This window comes from Clinocottus analis, unplaced genomic scaffold (genome assembly GCF_023055335.1).
Source record: "Clinocottus analis isolate CAN_PGR_092001 unplaced genomic scaffold, fCliAna1.0.p SCAF_10, whole genome shotgun sequence".
Taxonomy (NCBI): Eukaryota; Metazoa; Chordata; class Actinopteri; order Perciformes; family Cottidae; genus Clinocottus; species Clinocottus analis.
Genome location: NW_027175821.1, coordinates 12,973,621 through 12,995,517, shown reverse-complemented (window position 1 = coordinate 12,995,517; position 21,897 = coordinate 12,973,621). Strand labels below are relative to the sequence as shown.

Sequence of the window (21,897 nt, the reverse complement as noted above, 5' to 3'; positions counted from 1 at the left end):
TGCAGTGAGCCTTCTGCTACTGATTGAAGGATCAGTACAACTGTCTGGGGGCCCATATTATATGTTACGAAGGTTAAATTCCCCAAGCAGCACAGCTACTGTGGTATTTTCAGTTTCAAAAAGTAACTGCCGCAAACATGCACTCAGATTCAACAAGTCAGAACAAATTTGTCTCAGTACTGCTGGATTAGAGTAATGCGAATCTGGGCATGACCTATGGCATACACTATCCAGGGTCAATATGAGTGTTTGCAAATGAGTATACAACATGTGGAGATTAAGACATAATAACCAATGCTTTTGCTGTTGAATGCCACAGATTAGAGATGGGAGGCTGCGTGTCACTGGCCTGTTGTGATGATGGTTTACGCATGATCATCTGTACTGCTAAATGACTTCCTCCCTTCCTGCCTGATTGCTCCACATTACATCATACTGAACATGCATCGGAGGCCTGTGACATCCTACTCACACACCAGCAGAGCTGAGCCAAGAGCCACTCTTAGTATCTTCATCATTATATTGAGGAGGTTTGCCTTCATGACATTATTGTGTGTGTGTCCAATGCCTCAGCTTGCTTGCTCACATACATGCTGCAACATTAGATCTGGATTGAAGATAATGACTCATGGGCCTCGTGCTCACAGCGTATGTGAGACAGCCAGCTGAGGGCGTGAAAACAATGAACAACAACGCGGTGTGACACAGAGGCACTACACTCTGCTGAAGCTTGTTGGAGGTGAATGTGACTTACTTCCATCAGTGCTCATTGGACAAACACCTGCAGATGGTAATGGAGGAGCACTGTACACTTTAGTGAACGGTAATGAATGCTGGTGGGAATTGATGAATGGGAGAGAACTGCCAACTGAGGAAGCAAGAGATAACTCTCTTTGTCAGTTGAAGAATTATCATTTTATTAACAACATGCATGTTTTATGTCAAATCCCTTTATTGCTTTGGCACGTACATTTACGATGACCTCTTTTCAGGCATGAACGTAATTGTATTAATAAAAGATCCATGTGATGATACTTGAGAGTATTTGACCTGACAGATATATGCGCACACCTGCCTATATAATACACTATTACCACTTGTGCATGAAGCTGTGTACGGGTACGGTCAAGCAAACCGATCAGGGGCGAAACCCAAACCTCTGTGACCATAATTGCAGAATAGCAATGTAAATAGCCATTATGACACATTATCGTAATGATTAAATATCATGGGGATGCTTTTGGTGTTTTTCACAGTAGCTGCTGTTCCAAAGGTGGGGAAGAGAAGTGGACATAAGACAGCACACAGACCACTGAGTCAGCATAAGGAAACTGTTGAATAGTAAACAAACAAACTGAGTCTCCAGTGAAGCAAGAAAATGTGTTGGGGAAAGAAGCCGCATAGCATTCAACATGACTGTCGTTACAAGTCTGATACCATTCTTGACTAAAGGTTATTTAATGTAAGCTGGCCTACTTTATCCAACATTCGACTGTTTCACTGAACAGGAGGAGGGTGGCAGAACTTTTCTAGTCTTCAAGTTGGGTTTCATTAGGCTCAGTGGAAGAGCCGAGACCTCCAGAGGGCTGTCAGGCGACATGATGGGAGCAATTGGGTGTCTGTATGAATCCTTGCCAACATCGGCCGTGGCAGGGCCGACACATTAGTCGATGCTCCCTGAAATGAAGCATGCAAGGTCTTTACTTAAACCCCCAGCCCCCAAGACGACATGACCCTCAAACTGTCTGCAAGTGTTGGTTATTCACTGCAAGTCTTTTGGCAAGGTTGTTCAGGAAACACTCTTAAACACTTTCAGATCTCAACCCACGGCTTGGGAGCTTCTGAGGAAATGATGAATAGTGTGACATTAAAATTGACAAATAGAAGTCTGGTCTGTTCATTCATCAAAATATGAGGTTCATTAAGACCAGCGTTTGGAGAGAGAGAGAGAGAGAGAGAGAGAGAGAGAGAGAGAGAGAGAGAGAGAGAGAGAGAGAGAGAGAGAGAGAGCATTAGGGTCTGAGAGCAGGGAGATTATAGGTTGACGATAACAGAAGGTCACATTCAGAGGGAGCAAAAGAACGAATTTAAACTTTCCCTCAGTGGATAGTAGGATTCAGTATTTGTTCACATGTATTATGTTATCTAGTAAATGTCTTCTCCCTAATAAGTGACACTATTTTGTGTGTATTTGTAATCTCTATCCAGGCAGCTGTTTGGAGCCACTTTGCAAGACTCCCATTAATGTGGTGCTGACTCAGCAGTGGGCCTCATTGCCCCAATTAAATAGCTTAACGCTTGTTCACTCTGGGGAAAACTTACACACTTGCTTGTGTCACAGTTACTACAACCTGATCACGCTACAGATTGATCCTGTTTAGCTCAGATTTACAGGTGGTCTGTAGTTCGAAACGGGGATTCATTTGAGTAAAACAATAATACGTTATGACCATTAGTGACATAAACTGGGATTTTAGGGTCAAAGTGAGTAAAGCACCTCATGTCTAATTTGACTATGTGGTGAATAAAACAGTATATTGTAATGTACTGTCTCTGCATCTTTTTACTCAGTAAAGTATTCTCATTTCATTAACAAGAGACAAATTAAGTAATATATAAACATTGCCGTCAAAGCATGCACTATTCAAACATGACATAAGTTATCACAGATGTTAACTGTTGAGATGAAGCCTCCCCTGGTTTACGACTACATTCATGCAAATGTAGTCGTAAACCAGTGGGAGGCTTCATCTCTGTTGCAATTCATGAGGATGAGCAACAATAAGCAGTTTGCTTCGCTGGCAAGTTAGACTCTAACGATGCAAAAACATTTCCCTAAAAGTTGATAATTTGCCACATATGCTACATTTATCAAGAGCTCTGTGCAATTCAGGCCCGCCCATTCACAATTATGATTGCTTGTACTGCTTGTAATTATTTTCAAATATCTTTACGTGACACGCAGTGCGAGTGACCATTTCAAACATTCATTCATAACCGATTCAATACATTTCTGAACAGAACAGTCTGTTTGGCTGTTGTTGAGTCGACCACGCGGAGCCAGGATGCGGAGGCGAATACGTGAGAATTGTTAATTAAACGATGTAATGTCACTGAAGGAATGTAATGGGCCTGGCAACTTCAGTGTGCTTCACTTCTCTGCTCGTCTCCTGAGTACTGTCTCGTTAATCTTGTCAGAAACACCCACTCCTGCTGTTTCTTTGTGCCTTTCAGATTAAGCCCCAGCCAGAGATGAACACTGTGTCACCATTCCTGCCTTGATCGGAGGTAATACATCAAGTTTTTGTTCTCCTGTAAATTTGACATTAAAAGAACATGTTGAGCACGTGGACATCAACACTTTTACGCTTAAAGGTGAAAACCCATGTGATGGTGTTGATTACAGTACGGCCTTTTCTTGTTCACATATTTTATTACGGTCACATTCCACTTCAGAGAGGGTGACATTTAATAAGCAATGCAAACACGGCCAGAGAACACTTTTATGTTGTATGTGGGACTATTTGACATATATATTGTCTCATTGAGCCTTTACTTCTTCTTCTTCTTCTCATTAGCCGTTAAAATAAAAAAATTCAATCACTTAAAAGTTTCGGCTCAAGTTAAAACTTTGACATTTGGCCAAATGCACACTTGTAGGCAACCAGAGAGGTCAGGTAAGCACAGCAGAACAAATGTGACATTGACGCTCTCCTCCCAGCCTCTCCAGGCACCAAATCACATTATCATATCTTATTTATTCATGCGTGGTCTATTTATGTATTGACTTAGACAAGCAGAGTTGTTGCTTTTATGCAGAATGACTGCAGAGAAAAGAAGGAAAATTAAACAAGCTATTATTGGAGCGTGAGTGCATCCCGAGGCTGCATGTTTGTCTCTTGTCAACATTGCTGTAGTGTGCAGGACTTGGTGAGACACTGCAATGGGATACTTTGATATTAGGAGCGATGCTCCCCCTCCTGTCGAAATGTAATTGCGCTCCTTCGACTTTGTGCTTTATCACCACCATGCATTTTACATGGAGTGTGGGAAGCAAATGGGGCCACTATTCATCCCTCTTGCTCCTCTGCTTACACTTTCTTGGCTCGGTGAGCAGAAGATGAGTTATTTTGTCAATAAGGCGGAAACCAGACAGTGGCCTGAATGCCGAGCAACACGAGCTGGACTTTATTCTGTGTAGGAAACATATTGTGTTACTGACTTCATTACATTGCTTTAGATGGTACATCCTAGTGTTCACGGTTGGTCATGGCCAGCACAAACACTTGAGAACGTTCGCGTTGGCCTCGTTAGACTTTTTCAGTTCAACAACTCAATATGTACCTGCACCTCCCTGCTGTCGGCCTGCGCTGTGAAGTGAAGCGAGTTTCTGCAGAGAGTCCCTTCTCACGACTGCATTACCATACAAAACATAAACTTCATAAAGTAAAAGCAATACAAAATCCATTATGATAAATTACTATTCGAGCAAGTTTCACATTTCTGCAAGCTACGGTGAAATGAACCGATACAAAAGGCGGCAGAGGGTTGGAAGCCAACCTAACAATTTATTTTATGCTCTACCAAAAGGTCAACAGTATAATATTTTTATGCGACTTGCAGGTAAAGGATATAAAACACTCCAAACTGCCGGTTTGGTACTTCAAAGGTTAGGCTAATTTTAATGTGTCTCAAAACATTATTTTAGTGCTGATTTGAACAATATGACAATGTGCTTGCATTGGAAGAGCCGGGGGAAAAAAATCCACAGTGCTCGCTCTCAGTCGTCTGAGTTGTCTAATTCAAGTGAGTGGAAACACAAAGAGAACATTTTGTAATGGAAAGACTAACTTTGGAAGATAATTCGACCGTTGGGGCTTTAGTTGTTTTATTGGTGCTGAAACAAACTGGGTCAACCATAATTCATACAGATCAATTCTGAATCCTGACCACTTATCGGAAGATTCACTTGGGACAGCCTCATTCATTTCCAACATTTTTAATAATAGCGGGAATCAGACAAATGCTCACAAAGTTTTGACAAATTACAAAATCCCCAGAGGTTACTGATCACATAGAATTGTTTCCTCTCTGTGACGTTATATTTCTATGTCTAAGTCGTTTTGGCATTTTAAACGTCATTGTGTCACAAATAAAAACATACAGATACTGCTCATGCCTTATACCTCTGTGTTTACATCTCGTTATGCATATCTGTCTGTCTGTGGCCTGAAACTTTAAACACCAAGACTTGCAGTCGTCTGAATTATGAATGGGATATTTACACATATCGGGCCCCTTCGGGCACCATCTTTTGTTGTTGCTGTGGAGAAACAGAACAGAGCCAAAGAGACAGAAACAAAAGCAGAAGAAAGAGGAGAGAATGATTTGAGAATTAAGAGGAATTGTGAGTTTGGGACACAGACTGAGCCAAAGAGCGTGCCAAAGTGAATTTCAAGATAGATAACAAACTGTCTGATACACTGATTGACAGCGGGCCGCACACACAGACCTGAGGAGGGAGGAGGCAAGTCCAGAGCGCTCGGTCTGTGTTCTTATGCTCCCTGCAGCTCCACAGAGATGAACCGATACCATCTCAACTCTTTGGGGTGCCAGAGGCCCAGCCTCTGTGCTGCCGATGTGTTGTTCTGACAAGCACATCTCCAGTAACTGTTGAAACCCATATCTTGGCTCTTTGTATCAGCCACCTCAATGCAGTGCTGCTGGGATAGGCATCAGAGGAATTAGACTCAGAGGAAATGATACGGCAGATAACCGACTCTGCCAAAGCCTCGTTAGAGCTCGCCTTAATGTTTGAACCTTACACTTGTGACTGTCAGCAACTCAACCACACAGCAGCAGACACACTCCAGCATCTGCACTGAACACACGTCGACAACATCTTCGAAACACTGCCTTTTACTGCTTATAGTGATTCCAGCTGCCAAACCGAAGACACCCAGCAGGCTGTCTGTGTCGCAATCCACTGTGACTTACAAACTAAATTCAACACGGAGAGAAATTATTTTATCCATTAAAATTAATTAATAAGTGCAACACAAAGCCGTTGGATTGTTGTTGCCATGGTAACATTGTGACAAGGCTGACTTTACTGCTCAGATCTCTCAAAACATACGACCATCTTGTTTTTCATTGTGTGTGTGTGTGTGTGGGGTGTGTGTGTGTGTGTGTGTGTGTGTGTGTGTGTGTGTGTGTGTGTTTGTGTGTGTGTGTGTAGGCTGCTCCTCACATGGTTGTCCATCTGCATCATGCATCAACATTAATGACGTCCTTACAAACAGCTTACGTAACAGCTGTAGTCTCCCCTCCTTCCTTTGTAAATTCAGTCACGTCCAACTGGAGCTGCAGCCAAACTGAATAATACATCTGTACTTTTCTAGCCAGACCTCCACTAGTATTCCACTGCTTTATGGCCCTCTTTCTCTCTCTTTCTCTCCCACAAGGATAAGTGTTTGTGCTTGAGTCCTTCAGCAGGCACGCAGACATCTATCAACAGGTTAACTGATATCTCCGGTAGCACCGTGGCCCTCTTTTAGAGGGCAACAAAAGACACACCAATACATTGCAGAAAACATATCAGGAGCAAGATAATTCATATCTTACCTATCAGGAGGTCTGCAAAGGAAAGCAATTTCTACAATCTTTGCACTCTTATCGAGGGATAGATGATAAATGAGGCAGTCAAAGAGCCAGAGTGTCAGACAGTGCAGGGTATGGAAGCATGCTTGATATAAGAGTAGGATCTTTTTTTTAATTTTTGCTTTACTGCGTGTCCTAACTGTACAAACGTTGATAACATACAGTGTAAGGTATGCATGCAGGTGTGTTGTATTTGCATGCTGCTACAAGCACAAAACATGTGGAAATAGAGGTTGGGGTAAAGGGGAACAAGGTTGTAGTAGGAGAGGAGCAAGGGAAGGAAGGAAGGACGCACTGAGAGGGTAAGATGCAAGCATAGGGAGCACAGGGAACGAGGGGTGGGAGTAGATCACTATTTACTCATGAATATGTAACATTTCACTTCAGGACATGAAGATAAAATCGCTTCACCTTTTTTGTTCTATGAGGCCAGTTGAGGTGGAAGCGCCCACTGAAATTGCCCCGTGATTGAACTCATTAGGGCAGCAGCTGCTGTTACCCCTTTTATTTTTGCAATTTGTTTGAGTCTGTGCATGTGCCTCTGGGTGGCAATGACCGAGTTAATGGTTTAGGGTAGGGAGGGGTGGGCAGGGGCTACAGATGCTATGCTCCTCACTCAGTCCAACGTAAGAGGTGTGCAAGCAGACGTACACACACACACACACACACACACACACACACACACACACACACACACACACTCATAAAGTACAAACAGTGAACTAAGGCTGAAGGATCCCAGGGAGAGATGGCCTCCTACAGGTTCTTTGCAAGCAAACATGCCCATAAGCATTCAGTCTTACACTATACTCAAACACACACACACACACACACACACACATACAACAACACACAAGCGCTCACACTTCCACGCGCTCCGTTCGTACACAAACACACACATGCGAGAAAGCGGCAGAAGTTCACCAGATGCTCTCGAAAAATGAGACCGGAATGAAAGGGATCTTAGTTTGAAGGGGCGGAGAACTATCAGTTCACACAGAATATGAGAGAGAGGGGAAAACAAGATGGGAGTGGGCAGGGGATATGAGGAGCATCAGCAAATCAAAACAAGGAGGGGATGCGATCAAACCTTCGGGCTCTGTGCTGTCTTTGTTGATGACTTGCTTCAGCGGGCAGCAGAAGATTTCGTGACACTTAGCACGAAAGGGGGACCCTTTACTCCTTATATCCGCAGAGTGGATGGAGTCCTGCCGTAACATAATGTACTCCTGGGTACCTGGGGCAGCGTCATCCTGGACTGCGGTGGTGCCATAACAGAATGAACTGGGGTTAGAAAACTCACCACGCACAATACAAAAGCAAACAACAGCAAAAACACAAGGCAGAAACACAGGCAAATAATAATACGTCAAATATTAGCTACAGCTAATAGCCTTAAATAACAGTAATATAGCACAGAGTGACAGGAAGAGAAGGAAGAGAGAGATAATAGAGTGACAGGAGAGAATAACAAATGAATAGGCTTAGATCAAGAACACCGAGTTCACAAAACAAATCAAATTAAACACAACCAACAACAGTGGGGGCTGCGTTAAATATATCCTGTGTCACTAAAAAAGAAAAGTGATCAAATAACACAAGGGAAAGGGGAACATTTATGTTCAAAGTCAGTGTTATGGCAGACACAGATCCATGAGCTGCTGTGCTTTGATGAGGCGACTGTCTGTCGGGCCGGTAGAGGAGTGAAAGGTTGTTGGATTTTCAGGGCAAGCATGCAGTCTGCTGCTGTGTGCAGCAAGACTGAGGTCAAGTGGTGGGTGAGCAAGGCTCCCCTGTTCGCCACGGATCCTCCCCGTTTACTGTATGAGTAGGTGGCAGATGGCAACGCATGCACAGGCCTCCAAGAGCAGCCAGTGAACTCATGTGGCGTTTAAAGTGGCGTTAAGGAGCGCTGCTGTGACATCACTCTGCATGTGTGTCTGCAGGAATTCTGGGATCCTGTGAAAAGCCCCGTGTTTCTGTCTGTATGAATTGGCTCTTTTGCATCTGTCCTCTTCTGGGCAAAGTCCCTGCTTGGCTTCGATCATTGACCTATTTTCTCGCCGTTGATGGATTAGCTACAAGAGAATGAAACCAAATAAATTGTATCTTCTTTTCCTCATGGATTTGAGTGCCGTGCCTCTCTCTGACACATTTACTACTTCATGGAAATGACTATAGAGAAGGCTATTTATCAGAAACTCCAAAATACTTTATCCCCTTTCATTTATGACATGTGTGACCAGCATAATTAATTTATGTTAAATTCAACCCACCAGAAAAATGGGATCATGAATAATGTTATCACTGATGTCCCATGTTCACACCGTTTTGTTCTCGATGACCCGATATCCACTCTTCTCATGATGATATCACACTCTTTTAACGGATGTAAGCCCCAGTCAGCTTATTCAGCGGACTGAAACACGAATGGACTACAGGACCATTGCAGCGTCTTCCCCGAGAAATAATACACAAAACTACTAAATATAAACTAAAACATTATATAGACAGACTCCCACTCACTGACTTCCATGCACTGTGTTTTTCTTCTTCACAGAATAATATCAAGAAGCACACATTGCTCAAACACACACAAACACAGTGTCTTCTTCACAAAAATAGGGTTTATTTTATTTAAAAGGAGTTTTATGAATTAATCCTCAAACTATTTGACTATACTGCTAAAACATCTAGTAATTTGTTGTAGGTTTACTTTCATTCATAAAACCCCTTGACACACATGAACATGGAGTGTATTTCATTTAGGTTTGGACAGTTCTACATTTGAGTTTAGTAGTATGCCAAGTAGATTTTAATTGAAGTAAAGCTACGCAAGTAACAGCAGAATAAAATGGTGTCAGAAATAATGTTTTTATAAAGCACCTCATTGTAAGCATATGTGTAGCCCTGCCTTAACCGGACAGTGGACTTATCTATATTTGACATACAAATCAAGAACTGGAGCCTTGAACTGACAATATAAATAAATAGCCTCCCCAAGAGTAATTGTATTCTGGTTTTGCAGAGTCACAGATATATCAACTTGAGAAAGATGGTTGCTGACAAAGATGTCAAGTAAGCCTCACGAAAAATGATTGAAAGTAAGTTAACTCCTTGTATGGACAAACTGAACTGTTATTGATCTTTATGAGTGTTTCATCCTGAAACTGACACGAATAAGAAACACGAATGGCTGTTCAGACCTCCAAATACATACTTTATATAGCAGTTGTATCTAGACTTATTCACCATAGTAAAAACTGCATTCATTATAGAGCGAGATCTGCAGATAAGATTGATCAGCAGTAAAAAAAGAAGAAAAAAAAACTTTAGCAGGGCTTATTAACTTGAACTCCAGCTCCTGAAGACAGACTTTAAAATGCATGATCATCATCAAGCTACAGTCGACTAACCAGTGAGTCATTGCCTGACACAAGCCTCCTCAGTGTGTTTACCCACAAAAAACCTGAACGGACAGCAGACAACCAAGGCTCCACGCCCAGCGCGGTTCATCAGCACATACCTTTTGTCCTTCAGTGCCTCCTTCAGGCTCGTGGATGACTTGCTGCTCTGACAGAAGGTCCTGAATACAGCCCCTCGCCAAGAAAACCACAGCATGAAACTTTAATGGTGCTTTGGGATGACTAGAGAGGCGGTCTAAGTTTCCTTCCAGGATTATGATCCCATTATCTGCCCCTGAAGCACAGAGGTGCTGCTACTGTACTTGATCCAGTAGAAACTGAGCTAAACTGAGCTTTTTATTATACCTTTAAACTGCACACCGTTTCTACCGTGTGGCTGATACCTGTACCGCTGCTGTGACATGCACGTTCCCCCCTGGGGATGAATAAAATATCCATCTATAAAACATTGTTGAAGTAAAATACACCAATTATCCCTTTAGAGTGTTTTTCTGACTATGTCGCGGTTGCCTGATCCGCTTCTTTCCTGCCCAAACAGACACACATACTGAAGGCTACGTTTCATCTGCACAACACTAAGACAAATCCACAGGTTAGTTGGCAAAAGGTCAAACTTCATACTGCTTAATGGGACAAACATTAATGCACTCAGTTGTTTTCTCTCTTTTATCCTTTCAATTCTGTCAACTCGTGTTTAAGTATCCCTCGCTGAGCTCAGGGCTGAGGTAGAAAATGTGAGTGTGAGAGATGGAGAGGATAGACTCTCTAGAACTTCAGCCAATATCCAATTCTAGCCGGCATTTATTAATGAGCCAGCTAACCGCCGGCTCCTACGAGGTAATAAAAATGAGTGACAGTGAGGCTAAGAGGACAAACAGAGCAGGAGTGTTCGCCATCTTTTACAGCCCGTCTCCTTCATCCCTGCCCCAGCCTTGATGAAGAGTGCATATTGAGATTGAAGGATGCATGATGAATGACACAGCAGGACCTGGGATCTCACTCTCAGACCAGCCAGTCAGAGTGAGCTGTCACCCTGGTTCATAATAGTTGGTGATCTACAAGCACTGGTGTTGCCACATTGGTCCGTCACCAGCCTGCAATAGATGTCATTGCCCCTGTGATGGAAATACATCTCAAGGTGAAGAGTACTTCATACAAATAGAATGGAAGAGGGGGAGATGGCGCTTGCTTTGGTTACTTGCTCATCTGTTTAGTTCAGGTTGTATGGCAATAGTATGGTAGCGGGTCCCTCTGCGTAGGCACTTACCGTATGGCGTTTGACGGAAGGGATGTGCAAAGACTATGCTGTGCTTATGTTTAAGTGTGGGGACTGAAGAACAGGCTTCATGTGACCGAACGTCGTCAGTGACGCCCAGGCTCATAACCTGCGTCGTGTTCAGATGGGGTTCAAGGACTGAGGTAATCAACTGAAGCACCGTCGGGCCCAGGGAACTAATTTGCACCATTTACTCAAGTCGTGCCTTATATCCATCAGGACGGTGGCACACATTCATCATGACTTGACGAATAACACACTCACTAAATTAGAATCGGAATCAAGCACAGAAACGGATGTGAAGCATAAGGTTTGCGTTTCGAAAATAGCCTGGCCTCAATGTGGGTTTACAATCAGCAGAATCTAGCACATTGTCTTCTGGGATGCCTTCGGTACAGTGTGGCTTCATCTCAAGAAAGAATAGCTTTATTTTGGTTGTAAGTCACCTTGTAGGCAGCAGAGGAAGTCAGTTGATTTGAACTTGAGGTTTTCTTTGAAACTCAGAATTAGGTTGTGTTTTTATTCAAGTACTTTCATCCCTCTGAGCTGAATGTTTGTCTGTCTGTCTGTCTGTCTGTCTGTCTGTCTGTCTGTCTGTCTGTCTCTCTCTCTCTCTCTCTCTCTCTCTCTCTCTCTCTCTCTCTCTCTCTCTCTCTCTCTCTCTCTCTCTCTCTCTCTCTCTCTTTTGTTCTTTGTTGAATTGCAGTTTGTAGAACCAGAGTGATAAAAATATGAACAAATGTGAAACTGAAAACGTTTGGTCTCGCTGTATCCATTATTTGCATCTTAGCCATTAAGGCAGAAAAATGTAAAATAATGTATTTTGTAAACTAATATTTGGCCATTCCTTACTTGAAATCTAATTCCATTATAAAGAAAGTGCGATGCATAAAAGAGCAGTAAAACAATTTCCACAAAGGCTGGTTGTTACTCAAATGCAATACAATATGGTCATGGCTCTCTAGCTTTGTAGCCATGACCGCATTGCATCACATTTGCAATCCATTTAAGCAGTATGTTAAATAAAAAGCGATGAATCTTCCTCAGAGGAAAGTTTGTCATCTAATTTAATTATTCATCCAGAAAAAAAACCTGTGTGAACTAGGCTCATTTTTCTCTCATCTCCCACCCAATGTGCATCATGTCAGTGTGAACCACACACACAAGAGGAGGTCCAATTAATTAAAAACTGTCAGAGCTTAAATCTATGAGCTGGCTCATATGGGGTCAACCCAGACATGCTTTAAAAGGGAACATTTAAAAATCAATTCCAAAACAAACACGGAGACGATGGGGTGAAGCGAGAGTTGAGGTGAAGTGATTATAGTGATAATTGGATGCAATTTTTAGAATGTGAGTTATATTCAGACGCAAGGAGATGACCTCTGAGGCACCTGCAGGCTGTACGATGAATAGAGCCACCTCTCAGTACAGTATGAGCCCCATGGCCAGAAATGTGGTTGGTTTTGGTATGTGGTGTGTGTGATGCTCTTGCCAAAGAGAGGGAGAGCAAGTGTGATACAATGGCATGCTAATACAACATGTCTGCAGAGATGAATGTGGTGAAACTATTGGCGAAGGCCCAATGATAATAAAAGAAAAAACATTGTTCCAGCATCAAAGAGTCGCCTTGCAAAAAAGACCCATTTTACCTCATACTCACCGCTTCGACAGCCTCAGGGTTAATAGTCCATGCACACACTCATGCGACTCCCACTTGATGAGTCAGAGATCTACTGTGTGCCATGTGTTCATGAGCATGTAGGGGATAAATGTGTCAGATCACTCTGGTGTTTGAAGTACAATCAGGGTGAAACAATTCTTAATCAAAGGGAAACGCATCACAGAATTGGTTTCTAGTTTAATCTGTGCTTTCAGAAAGTGAGTCTAGAGGGCAACTTTCAGTTCTGAAATTATGAGAGTGGGTTAAAAATAGATGATGGGCACGCATCGTCCGTTAAGCACTCAAAATGGCTTTATGATCTCTATAGCACATCTAAAATCAATTGACAGTTAATATCCTCCGAAGGCTAAGTCCTCTCATCCTCTTCCAACCTGTTTGTCTTGTGAGCTGTTAAAATGCAGCTGTATCTACGTTGAACACCTGGGTTCCTCTGATTAACCAGAGACTTGAAGATGTTAAACTACCTGACAAGCAAAGATTAGAGAAACAACTGAACTGATTGAAGCAGAACACATTTTTTTTTTTCGCTAACCGATCAATAATCTTACAACCCATCAGATGTGTAATGCGACCCGAGTGATCCCAACTCCATCAGGAAGTATTCCTTTAGGACAGTCAGCGTGTCTTTGTAAAAACGTTATACCCTGCTGTTGTGATTTATAATCAAATATAAGGTACTGCACTTTTTTCACTCACATTCTGCAACATGAGAAAACGCACCTCCTCTACTCTTTAAGTTTCATTTAAGAGACAGAAGCAAAAGCGGTGCTAGTTTCACCTTTTCACCCTGAAAACTATTTTACACACCCAATAGTTTTATTATGGAGGTTTAAATCCCTGGAATGCATCTGTTAGCTTGAAAATAAGCCAAGTTGAGAAAAATCAATGTAGACAGACTCACTCACTCTTTTTGTTTCTCTGCCATACACACAAATATATTCCCACTGTTTTTCTAACCTTTTTACTATTCAAATGCTTCAATATGCTGCTGAGGATGGCAGAGTGACAGCAGATAAAGTACAACATTAGTTTGCAGACACAAAGAAACTCATGAAAATAAACAGTGAAAATCACAACTCATTTCTGGCATATTATACAGTCAAGCATTATGCTCGCTCACACACACTTTTTACTCCCAAGCAGAGAGCGTTCATGCCGGCTGCTGCAGGAGAATTAAATATTGTCTCACTCTCCACTGAAAACTCTTGTGCTCTACATCTTGCTAAAAATACATCATACAACAAGAAACATTGCTTCCCCATAGAACATAAGGAGGTTGTCACACAACCGCCGTCTCTATCACGGATTCAAATGTATCATGGATGTTGTATCATCATCACAGAGACAGGAATTAAACACACACTTATGTGCAGGCAGCTTAATGCTTAGAAACCCTTTCAGGGGAATTATCAGCTGACAAGAGCAAATAGGATCGCAAGGCGTCATATACTGCCGCATGCCGATTATTATGCTTTTAATAAGTTCAGTTAGACTGAAACATTGTGGGAGGAGGTTCAAGTTGAATAAGATCAACAGAGCCTGAGCAGAAAAATACCTTATGCTATATGTCATCCTGCCACAACGTCACATGATTCATATGTGTTGGGTTCAGGTCGACCGTGCTCGCTGTCAAACGTCACATAGGTTGCGAGGACGGAAGGACGCGCTGCCTGTCGGTCACGCTATGGTTTGCCAGCAGCTGACAGCTTGTTTTATGGGGTGAGGTTCATCTCCAGTCAAGTATTTTAATAGGAAACATCTGTCTTCTTTAATGCATAAGACGATTAGCACGGTGTCGACTACCTCCCCCACAGGATTCTCCAGAACTAGAGAGCTGAGCGCACCAGTGCTCAGTTCTGTGGTGTCTTTCATAGTGTGTTATGTTACAGACTGTGGACAAAAATACACAATAGACCCAGTATGCTTATAGTATAGTACCTCATACCTTACAATAAATACTCTTAACTATTACATCTTTATTATAACAACAGGTATTATACTTTATCAAAAGACTGACGCAGCGACAGTGGATATAATAATCAGTATACTTCTAAAGTTAGCAAAAGTTACAAATGTGTCCTCCATTGATCTAGTAGCCATAAACTCTCAACACAGAAAATAAAACTGAAAATATTCTCTGCCAACGGACCGCTTACGTCTAGCGAGTTGCATAACAGGAAGGCAATCTCAGAGTGAAACCTGCAGCTCAGAGCAAGAGAGACGGAGAGTCAGCTGCTGGATGAGGAAGCCCAGTGTATCTGTCTGCAACATGTCAGATAGAAATCTGCAATCAGAACACTGAGATCCTAATCAGAAAGCAATCTGTTGACTATTTACGAGTAGTGACGAGCATCAGATACTGTCAAATAAACAATTTTAACCCACTGATAATAAACAGCATTATATAATAGGAAAAGTATATTTCGAAGGAGCAGTCGTGACCGTCCCCGACCTTTTGTTCTGTCACAACCCTCAGTGCACTTACTGGTGTCTCGATGCACGGCTGACTAAGTGCATGTCCTCCTATTGCTGTGCGTTAATGTGGAGTCGACAGGTCCTGGCTCAGGGCTCAATAACACCTCAGCTCTGTTGGAAACAGGAAGCTTGAACTACGTATCTTCACGGACGTAAAGAGCAATGAAGTAATGATTGCGAGCGCCATATAATCATATCACCATTAAACCTTCACAAATTGCGTCAAGCCTCTTTATTAATTACTCTCCCAAATAAACCTCCGTGGTCCGAGCGTCCCTGCTGAGAACACAGTCCCTGGCAGAGCAGACGTCTTCCTCTGCCCTCGGCCAGCCAGATCAGATCGCAGATGGGCAGCGGAAACACACACACTTATCAATGCTCCAGCGTTTCCTGTTGGTTGAGGAGGAAAGGTAGCAGAGGGAGAGGGGGCGGGGAAGGAAAGAGGAGATCTGAAGGCCTGTATACAGTTTTAAAGAACAGGAGTAAGAGGTGGAGCGGAGAAAAGGAGGGCGACCTTAAAACGTCTTCAGTTTGTGTCTCAGCGCTGCAGAGGTTCACTGAACGTTCACAGCGCAGAGTCTTCAGATCTGTAATGTATTAGTTGGGTATGAAGTTAAAATGAACAATAGCTGCCATGTTATATCACATTTGTGAAGTTTTAAAACCATCAGACTCTTTTACTTTGGATTTGTAAAACTTGCTTTGGCATTAGGATTGATTGTTATTTGTTAGAATGAAACATTATTTTGTGTGTTGGTTTCATTTAGAAATGGACCATTGAGACTTTTAAGTCATCTTAATTGTGGTCACAACTGTATAACTTTATTAATTATTAAATATGTTGTAAATATTTTGCAAGTTTCTACAAATAGCAGTATTGCTGTTGTGTCTAAGCCTTGTGGAAACTTTCAACTTAATGTATTTAGTAGATTAGTTGTGAGTGTTTAAGTAAATCATTTAGTTTTTGTATGCTAGTGAAAGAAACATACTCCAAAAAAGATTGTAATTTTTGCTTTGCCGCCAGATGAAGATGAATTCCAAAAAACAATACAATCCCTGATGAACCGCTACTAGCCACCAGTAAAACTCTTGATAACGCTCCAGCCTTTAGGAGACGCGGACTTTAGGAAGCGTGACAAGCGGTAAAACACTGGAGAATTAAAACGTTGAAATAGCGATGAGGCTAAATTGTGTCCCGCAGGCTTTAAGTGTTCACCCAGCCATTATGTACAGTAAATATGAGAGTTGGGATGGCAGAAAATGTGTTTTTGTGGAATTGTAGAATGAAAACAATGTTCAATATCTTCTATCGGCTCAGTATTACAGTTATTTTTAAGAGAGTTTATTTATGAGGAAATCCGCTCACTGCAAATGGAAAGCAATCTGGGGTTGGGAGAGTTTTCAAGGTGAGCTTTGTGATAGTGTGCCTATGTTTTCATAATGACTTCATCTGTGAAAGTTGAAGTGTTCCTGTTTGTGTCTCTCTGATAGACTGTGAAGGTGAAACTAAATTAGGGGGAAATTGCCAGAAGAGAAGAACACAAAGGATAAAATGGAAAACAAGAGCGAGAGGATTGAACAATAGCTCCTCACATTACTGCATGAGTAAATAACATAAAATACACTATCAGACAAAAGGATTACACTGGTATTATGGCTCACCCTTCTGCTATATTTCCAAGTGAAGAACACACTGTCAACTCCGATTGACCCAAGAGTCCCAACTAGCTTGGCCTTGATGCAGGATTACATAAAGGATTCAAATCCAGGCATTCAGAGAGAGGAGATTTGGGAACAGCTAACGCCGACGCTATCTGAATCATCAAAAATATGGGATTAGTGTTTGATGGCTCAGTTTCCTGATGATGCATTTTAAAAGGGACAACATCCAAACACGCACACACCCCTCAGTTGTTTTTCTTGTATGAAGTTGGGAAAACATCCAGGCTCTTGTTACGCTTTGTGTTGGGTACCACAGCGAGAGAGGAGTTGAGCTGGAAAAAACAGGGTTATTCCAGAACAATAGTCTCTGTTGGCGAAGGTGACAGGACGACTCACCGATCAGACAAACCTGTTCTTGTTCCATTCGCATGCGCTTCTTGCATGTGCAGTAACTTTCTGCAGCTATTTATATTGTATTTCCACTACTCCTAACTGTTCATACTGCAAGTGGAAATGTTAATCCTTCATACATTTGACTAAACTGCATTTACGGTAACATGGAAAATTTGTTGATTTTAAGCAAGGACTTGAAAACAACCCAGAAATGCAGTTAATCTGACCCAGAAAGATGTATTAATAGATTCATGCTGTACTTTGGTAAGTTTGCCTGAACTAGAAATCGAGATTAGTGATTTTTGTCTTTGCAGATTAATGGAAAGACCCTGTCTGCAGCAGTGACCAAGTTAACCAGCTAACACAGGTTAAGTATGTCGTAGATGTCCCTCCCTCTCATGTAACAAACCAAAGTACAGTAGGCGCATCGCTGGCATTGTTGTCTCCTATTAACAATATGAGTAAAAAAATATTTTCCAAGTCTTGTGGTCTGACCCTGAGGGGATCCAATTCACTCGCAGCTGTTCCCTAGCCTGAACAGTTCCTTCTACATCAGCCAAGTCATCCCACCTGTTGACCTATCATGTGCTCAGCACACTCCGAAGAACACGCACCCGCATACACAAGTGAGAAACCAGAGGAAAGCGGCTTCACTGGACAATGATGGGTGGCATCAGTCATGCCAGAGTAGTTGTGCAACAGTGACTCTGGCTGTGGTCGTCTGTTGTTGTGCTGACACGTACACACAGAAGCCTCTCTATGGTTGCTGTGTTTGGTTTTGATCTCAGACACAGATCCAGACACACAATGTTCTGCTGCCTGACCGTTCTGTGTTGAAACGTCAGATTTTTGCCTTTAATGTTTTGCTTAGTGGTGGGTTTTTTTTCACATTCATTTTGTCCCCCTGTCGAAATACTACACAACCTCTGAAGACAGTGCCAGCACTGTGAAAACAACAGCCTGCTCTGTGTGCTCTGTCACTCTGCAGAAATCAAACCAGAGTTGGAGCACGTAACACCAACGTCACAGCGAGACAGCAATGACTACAATATGCGCCGCGCTGTTTATGGTGAGGTCATGTGTGTGTGCGTGCGTGTGTGTGTGTGTGTGTGTGTGTGTGTGTGTGTGTGTGTGTGTGTGTGTGTGTGTGTGTGTACAGTATACATAGTGCCACATCCATGTGTTACAAGGCCATGCCTGGAGCTTTAAATCATCACATCTAAACATCAACTATGATGTTTTCATGGATTACATGTGGGATATTAGAGTAGCAGAGACTCACTAAAACCCTCTAAAATAACTATAATATAACAAGACCATCCATTAGAATAACATTTGGCACTGTAACTATATGCACGCTGTTAATAATGCTGACTTTACTTTCTCATGCTGGTTACTTAGTTTTTTTACACTCAAAGCAAAATAATATTAAATGTTGTTGAATGCAGAGATATAATTCTATTACAAGCTCAATGATTTAATATTTAAACACTGGACCCACATTTCATTTGATGATATTATTTGTTTTTAGACATCTAAAGAAACTTTAATTACCAAAGGTAGTCTCCTTTCTTGCGATTCGGGCCACTGAGCCCAACGTGTGTCTATTTTGCTCAAACAGCCTCCAGTAAGTGTGCACGCTTTCTGTCTTCAGAGAGGTTTAGCCTTTTACAATCTCTCTAATGGCCTAATAACCCCGTTTTCTTCTTGCATGTCCTGCCGGCCTAGCAGTTAGGATGCAAAACATAATGTTGTCATTTTGATTTTGCAGAATAAAAACCACAACATTAAGCAGTTCCCGTGGGATATATTTAGTTTGTTTACAGGCACACATGTCTGTGTTAGGTTTGTGAATAGTAGTCTCTGGGTAACGTGTCTGTGTGTGTGTTTAAGATGTCTTACCCCATGAGGCCCTGTGAGACATCGAGGCTGCGCTGGTCTTATTTGAAGTGGCACTCTCCTCATCTTAACACTAACTCACTCCAACAAACGCTGTCCAAATACATGTGGAGACAAGCCTGCACAACATTCAGCATCATGGCACGGATCTCACTTCTTCACTCGAGTAAATTGATTACTTGCCCCAGTTGAATTAATGTTGAACAACAGGCGAATAAATTCAACAACAACAAAGCCAGAAAAATAGAGCGTCATAAATTCACGCAGACAAGATCTCAAATACAAATACAACTGGGTAAAAGAAAATAAAGTCTAAGAACATTCTCAACAAAAAACAATATCCTTTTAATATAGTTACGAAGTATAGCTTTAATAGTTAAGTGTATTTACTTGAAACCTTGAAGATGGTGTGTGATGAATAAAGTATGGCTACAAAGAACTGCAATTCTCAGTTTAGTGCCGTTCTGGTTCTGACAGGTTGCGTGTGGAGGAGGTGGGCGGGCATTAGTTAAATCTACCAGTGTTTTATGACTACACAGACAGAACCCATTACACAGTTGACGAGTACAGCACAGGGAGATGGAGAGAGAGGATTTAGCTTTACACCAAGACGTGAATTATGCAGTTAGTCCGTCAAGACATGTAGCTGTGTACCTTGTAAAAATGCCTTACATAGGCAAAGCAAGTTTAGCCAGCATGTCCTCTCACCACTCAGCGCCACACGTCAAGAGAGAGCGAGAGATGTAAAGAAGAAAAAAGGAAAGGGAGGTATCTCAGCAGAAGCTTCTGGCACCACCCGTGATGGGAAAAAAAAGCATTGACATCCCTGAGCGATGCAGCAAAAAGAGTTCAATCTGTACGGAACTTGAAGGATTATAAAAAATGATACTTGGGGTAGAGTTCTCGCCCTCTCGCTTTAATCCTGAGTGAGCGTTTTTCCAAGAATCATATTCGGTCATGAGCATTTATAAATAGGACGAGAGGTACCATCTGTGTGAATTAGTGATGGATAAGGGGGTTACTATGTTAAGCCCTGCAGATGGTGACCAATCAAAAGCACAAGTGCTATAAGTGGCCACTCATTTTTTTCAGAGCATCATACCCTGTGATTTTAAGGACAATTCACACATAAAAGCCATGAAGCACCAAGAAGTAGAGCCAGCTCTCAGTACAGTATGATGTGTATCTGTATGGAGAGACGTGTGCGTGCCGAGAAGTCCAGGTGTCTGCACTGACGTGTGAGTGTATGTGAGAGAGGACGAGAGAAACAGATCCTGTGCGTGTGTGTGTGTGCGTGTGTGTGTGCGTGTGTGTGTGTGTGTGTGTGTGTGTGTGTGTGCGTGTGTGTGTCAAATGCTGAGTCGTGCTCCAGGCTGGGTTTACTATCTGGTGTTTACAGAGCGCCTGATCAGAGGGATTACAATTACACAGGAACTGCTTAAGACAGCTGCTTTACTCAGCGTTATCAAACCACCCATGCTCGGCATACACTGACACCCGACAACAAGCTCAACAAGTGGTAAAAGTGAAATCTACACAACCCCTGGTATTTACAGGCACTTGCGGGAGCAACAGGTCACTAATCAGTGTCCTGGTAGTTTGTTATTGATATTTCTGCAGGGATTACTGGCTTCCAGACATTTACAACAACAAGTCAACAGGGTCTAAAAAAAAGCAGATTATTTTTCAGTCTGCATGGTGTTTCTGAAGTTTCATGTAACTGTTTAACCTTTAGGCACAAGTAGTATTCCCTATAAAGAACCTGTCAGTAAGTTTTGAATAGCTGGATATATAATGATTCATATATAATGAAGAGATTGACCGGAATAGATTCCTGTGCTGTGCGTTTTGATTTATGGGTCAGCGTGAAGTGTCACCCGTTGACGGCACCACTGCAACACTAGATGGACGGTTCATAAGTGCGTTTACATTTCTTCATTTATTTTGTCACGTTGGGTAACTCGGTTTTGCTTCGTCTCATTACTGAAGATGACACCGCCCTCATGCGATTGCTTTCTTTACGTTCTTTTATTCACTGTGGTATGCAGCTTCCAACGAGGCGAGGAGAAGGTTCGCAGTGCACATGGCTCTGCTAGATGTGTGTCACTGAAAAGCAGCATAACCTACTTATTAACTGCACTACCAACAATCTCTTCTGACATTGGAAAGGAGAACGCACAGGCCCAATCAGATCAATCACAGTTCTTGCAGTCTCCAGGTGCAGCGACTGAATCCGCTTCACACCATGTGAAGCCAAGCTCTCGCAGCTATCTGCATATTTACCCCTTAAGTCACAACTACAAATCCAGCTTCAGTACATCAGGGTTGAAGCGAACCATGAAAAATATGTTTCAATGAAAGATTCATGGTGCTCTTTATATTCTAAAGATGTGAAATCATTCTTTGGCAGCATTGTCTTGGCT

General features: G+C 42.2%; 1 protein-coding gene across 4 annotated transcripts in view; it reads right to left on the bottom strand.

Moving 5' to 3' along the window:
- fgf13a (fibroblast growth factor 13a) overlaps positions 1-21,897 on the bottom strand; it is an 83,337-nt gene that overhangs the window by 37,008 nt on the left and 24,432 nt on the right. For 3 of the 4 annotated variants that reach the window (XM_068590695.1, XM_068590677.1, XM_068590685.1), the window contains one exon: positions 7,751-7,918. The exons of the other annotated variant lie outside the window; for it this stretch is intronic. In XM_068590695.1, the coding sequence (XP_068446796.1) occupies positions 7,751-7,918 (168 nt within the window). The remainder of the gene's footprint in view (positions 1-7,750; positions 7,919-21,897) is intronic. 4 annotated transcript variants of the gene reach the window in all.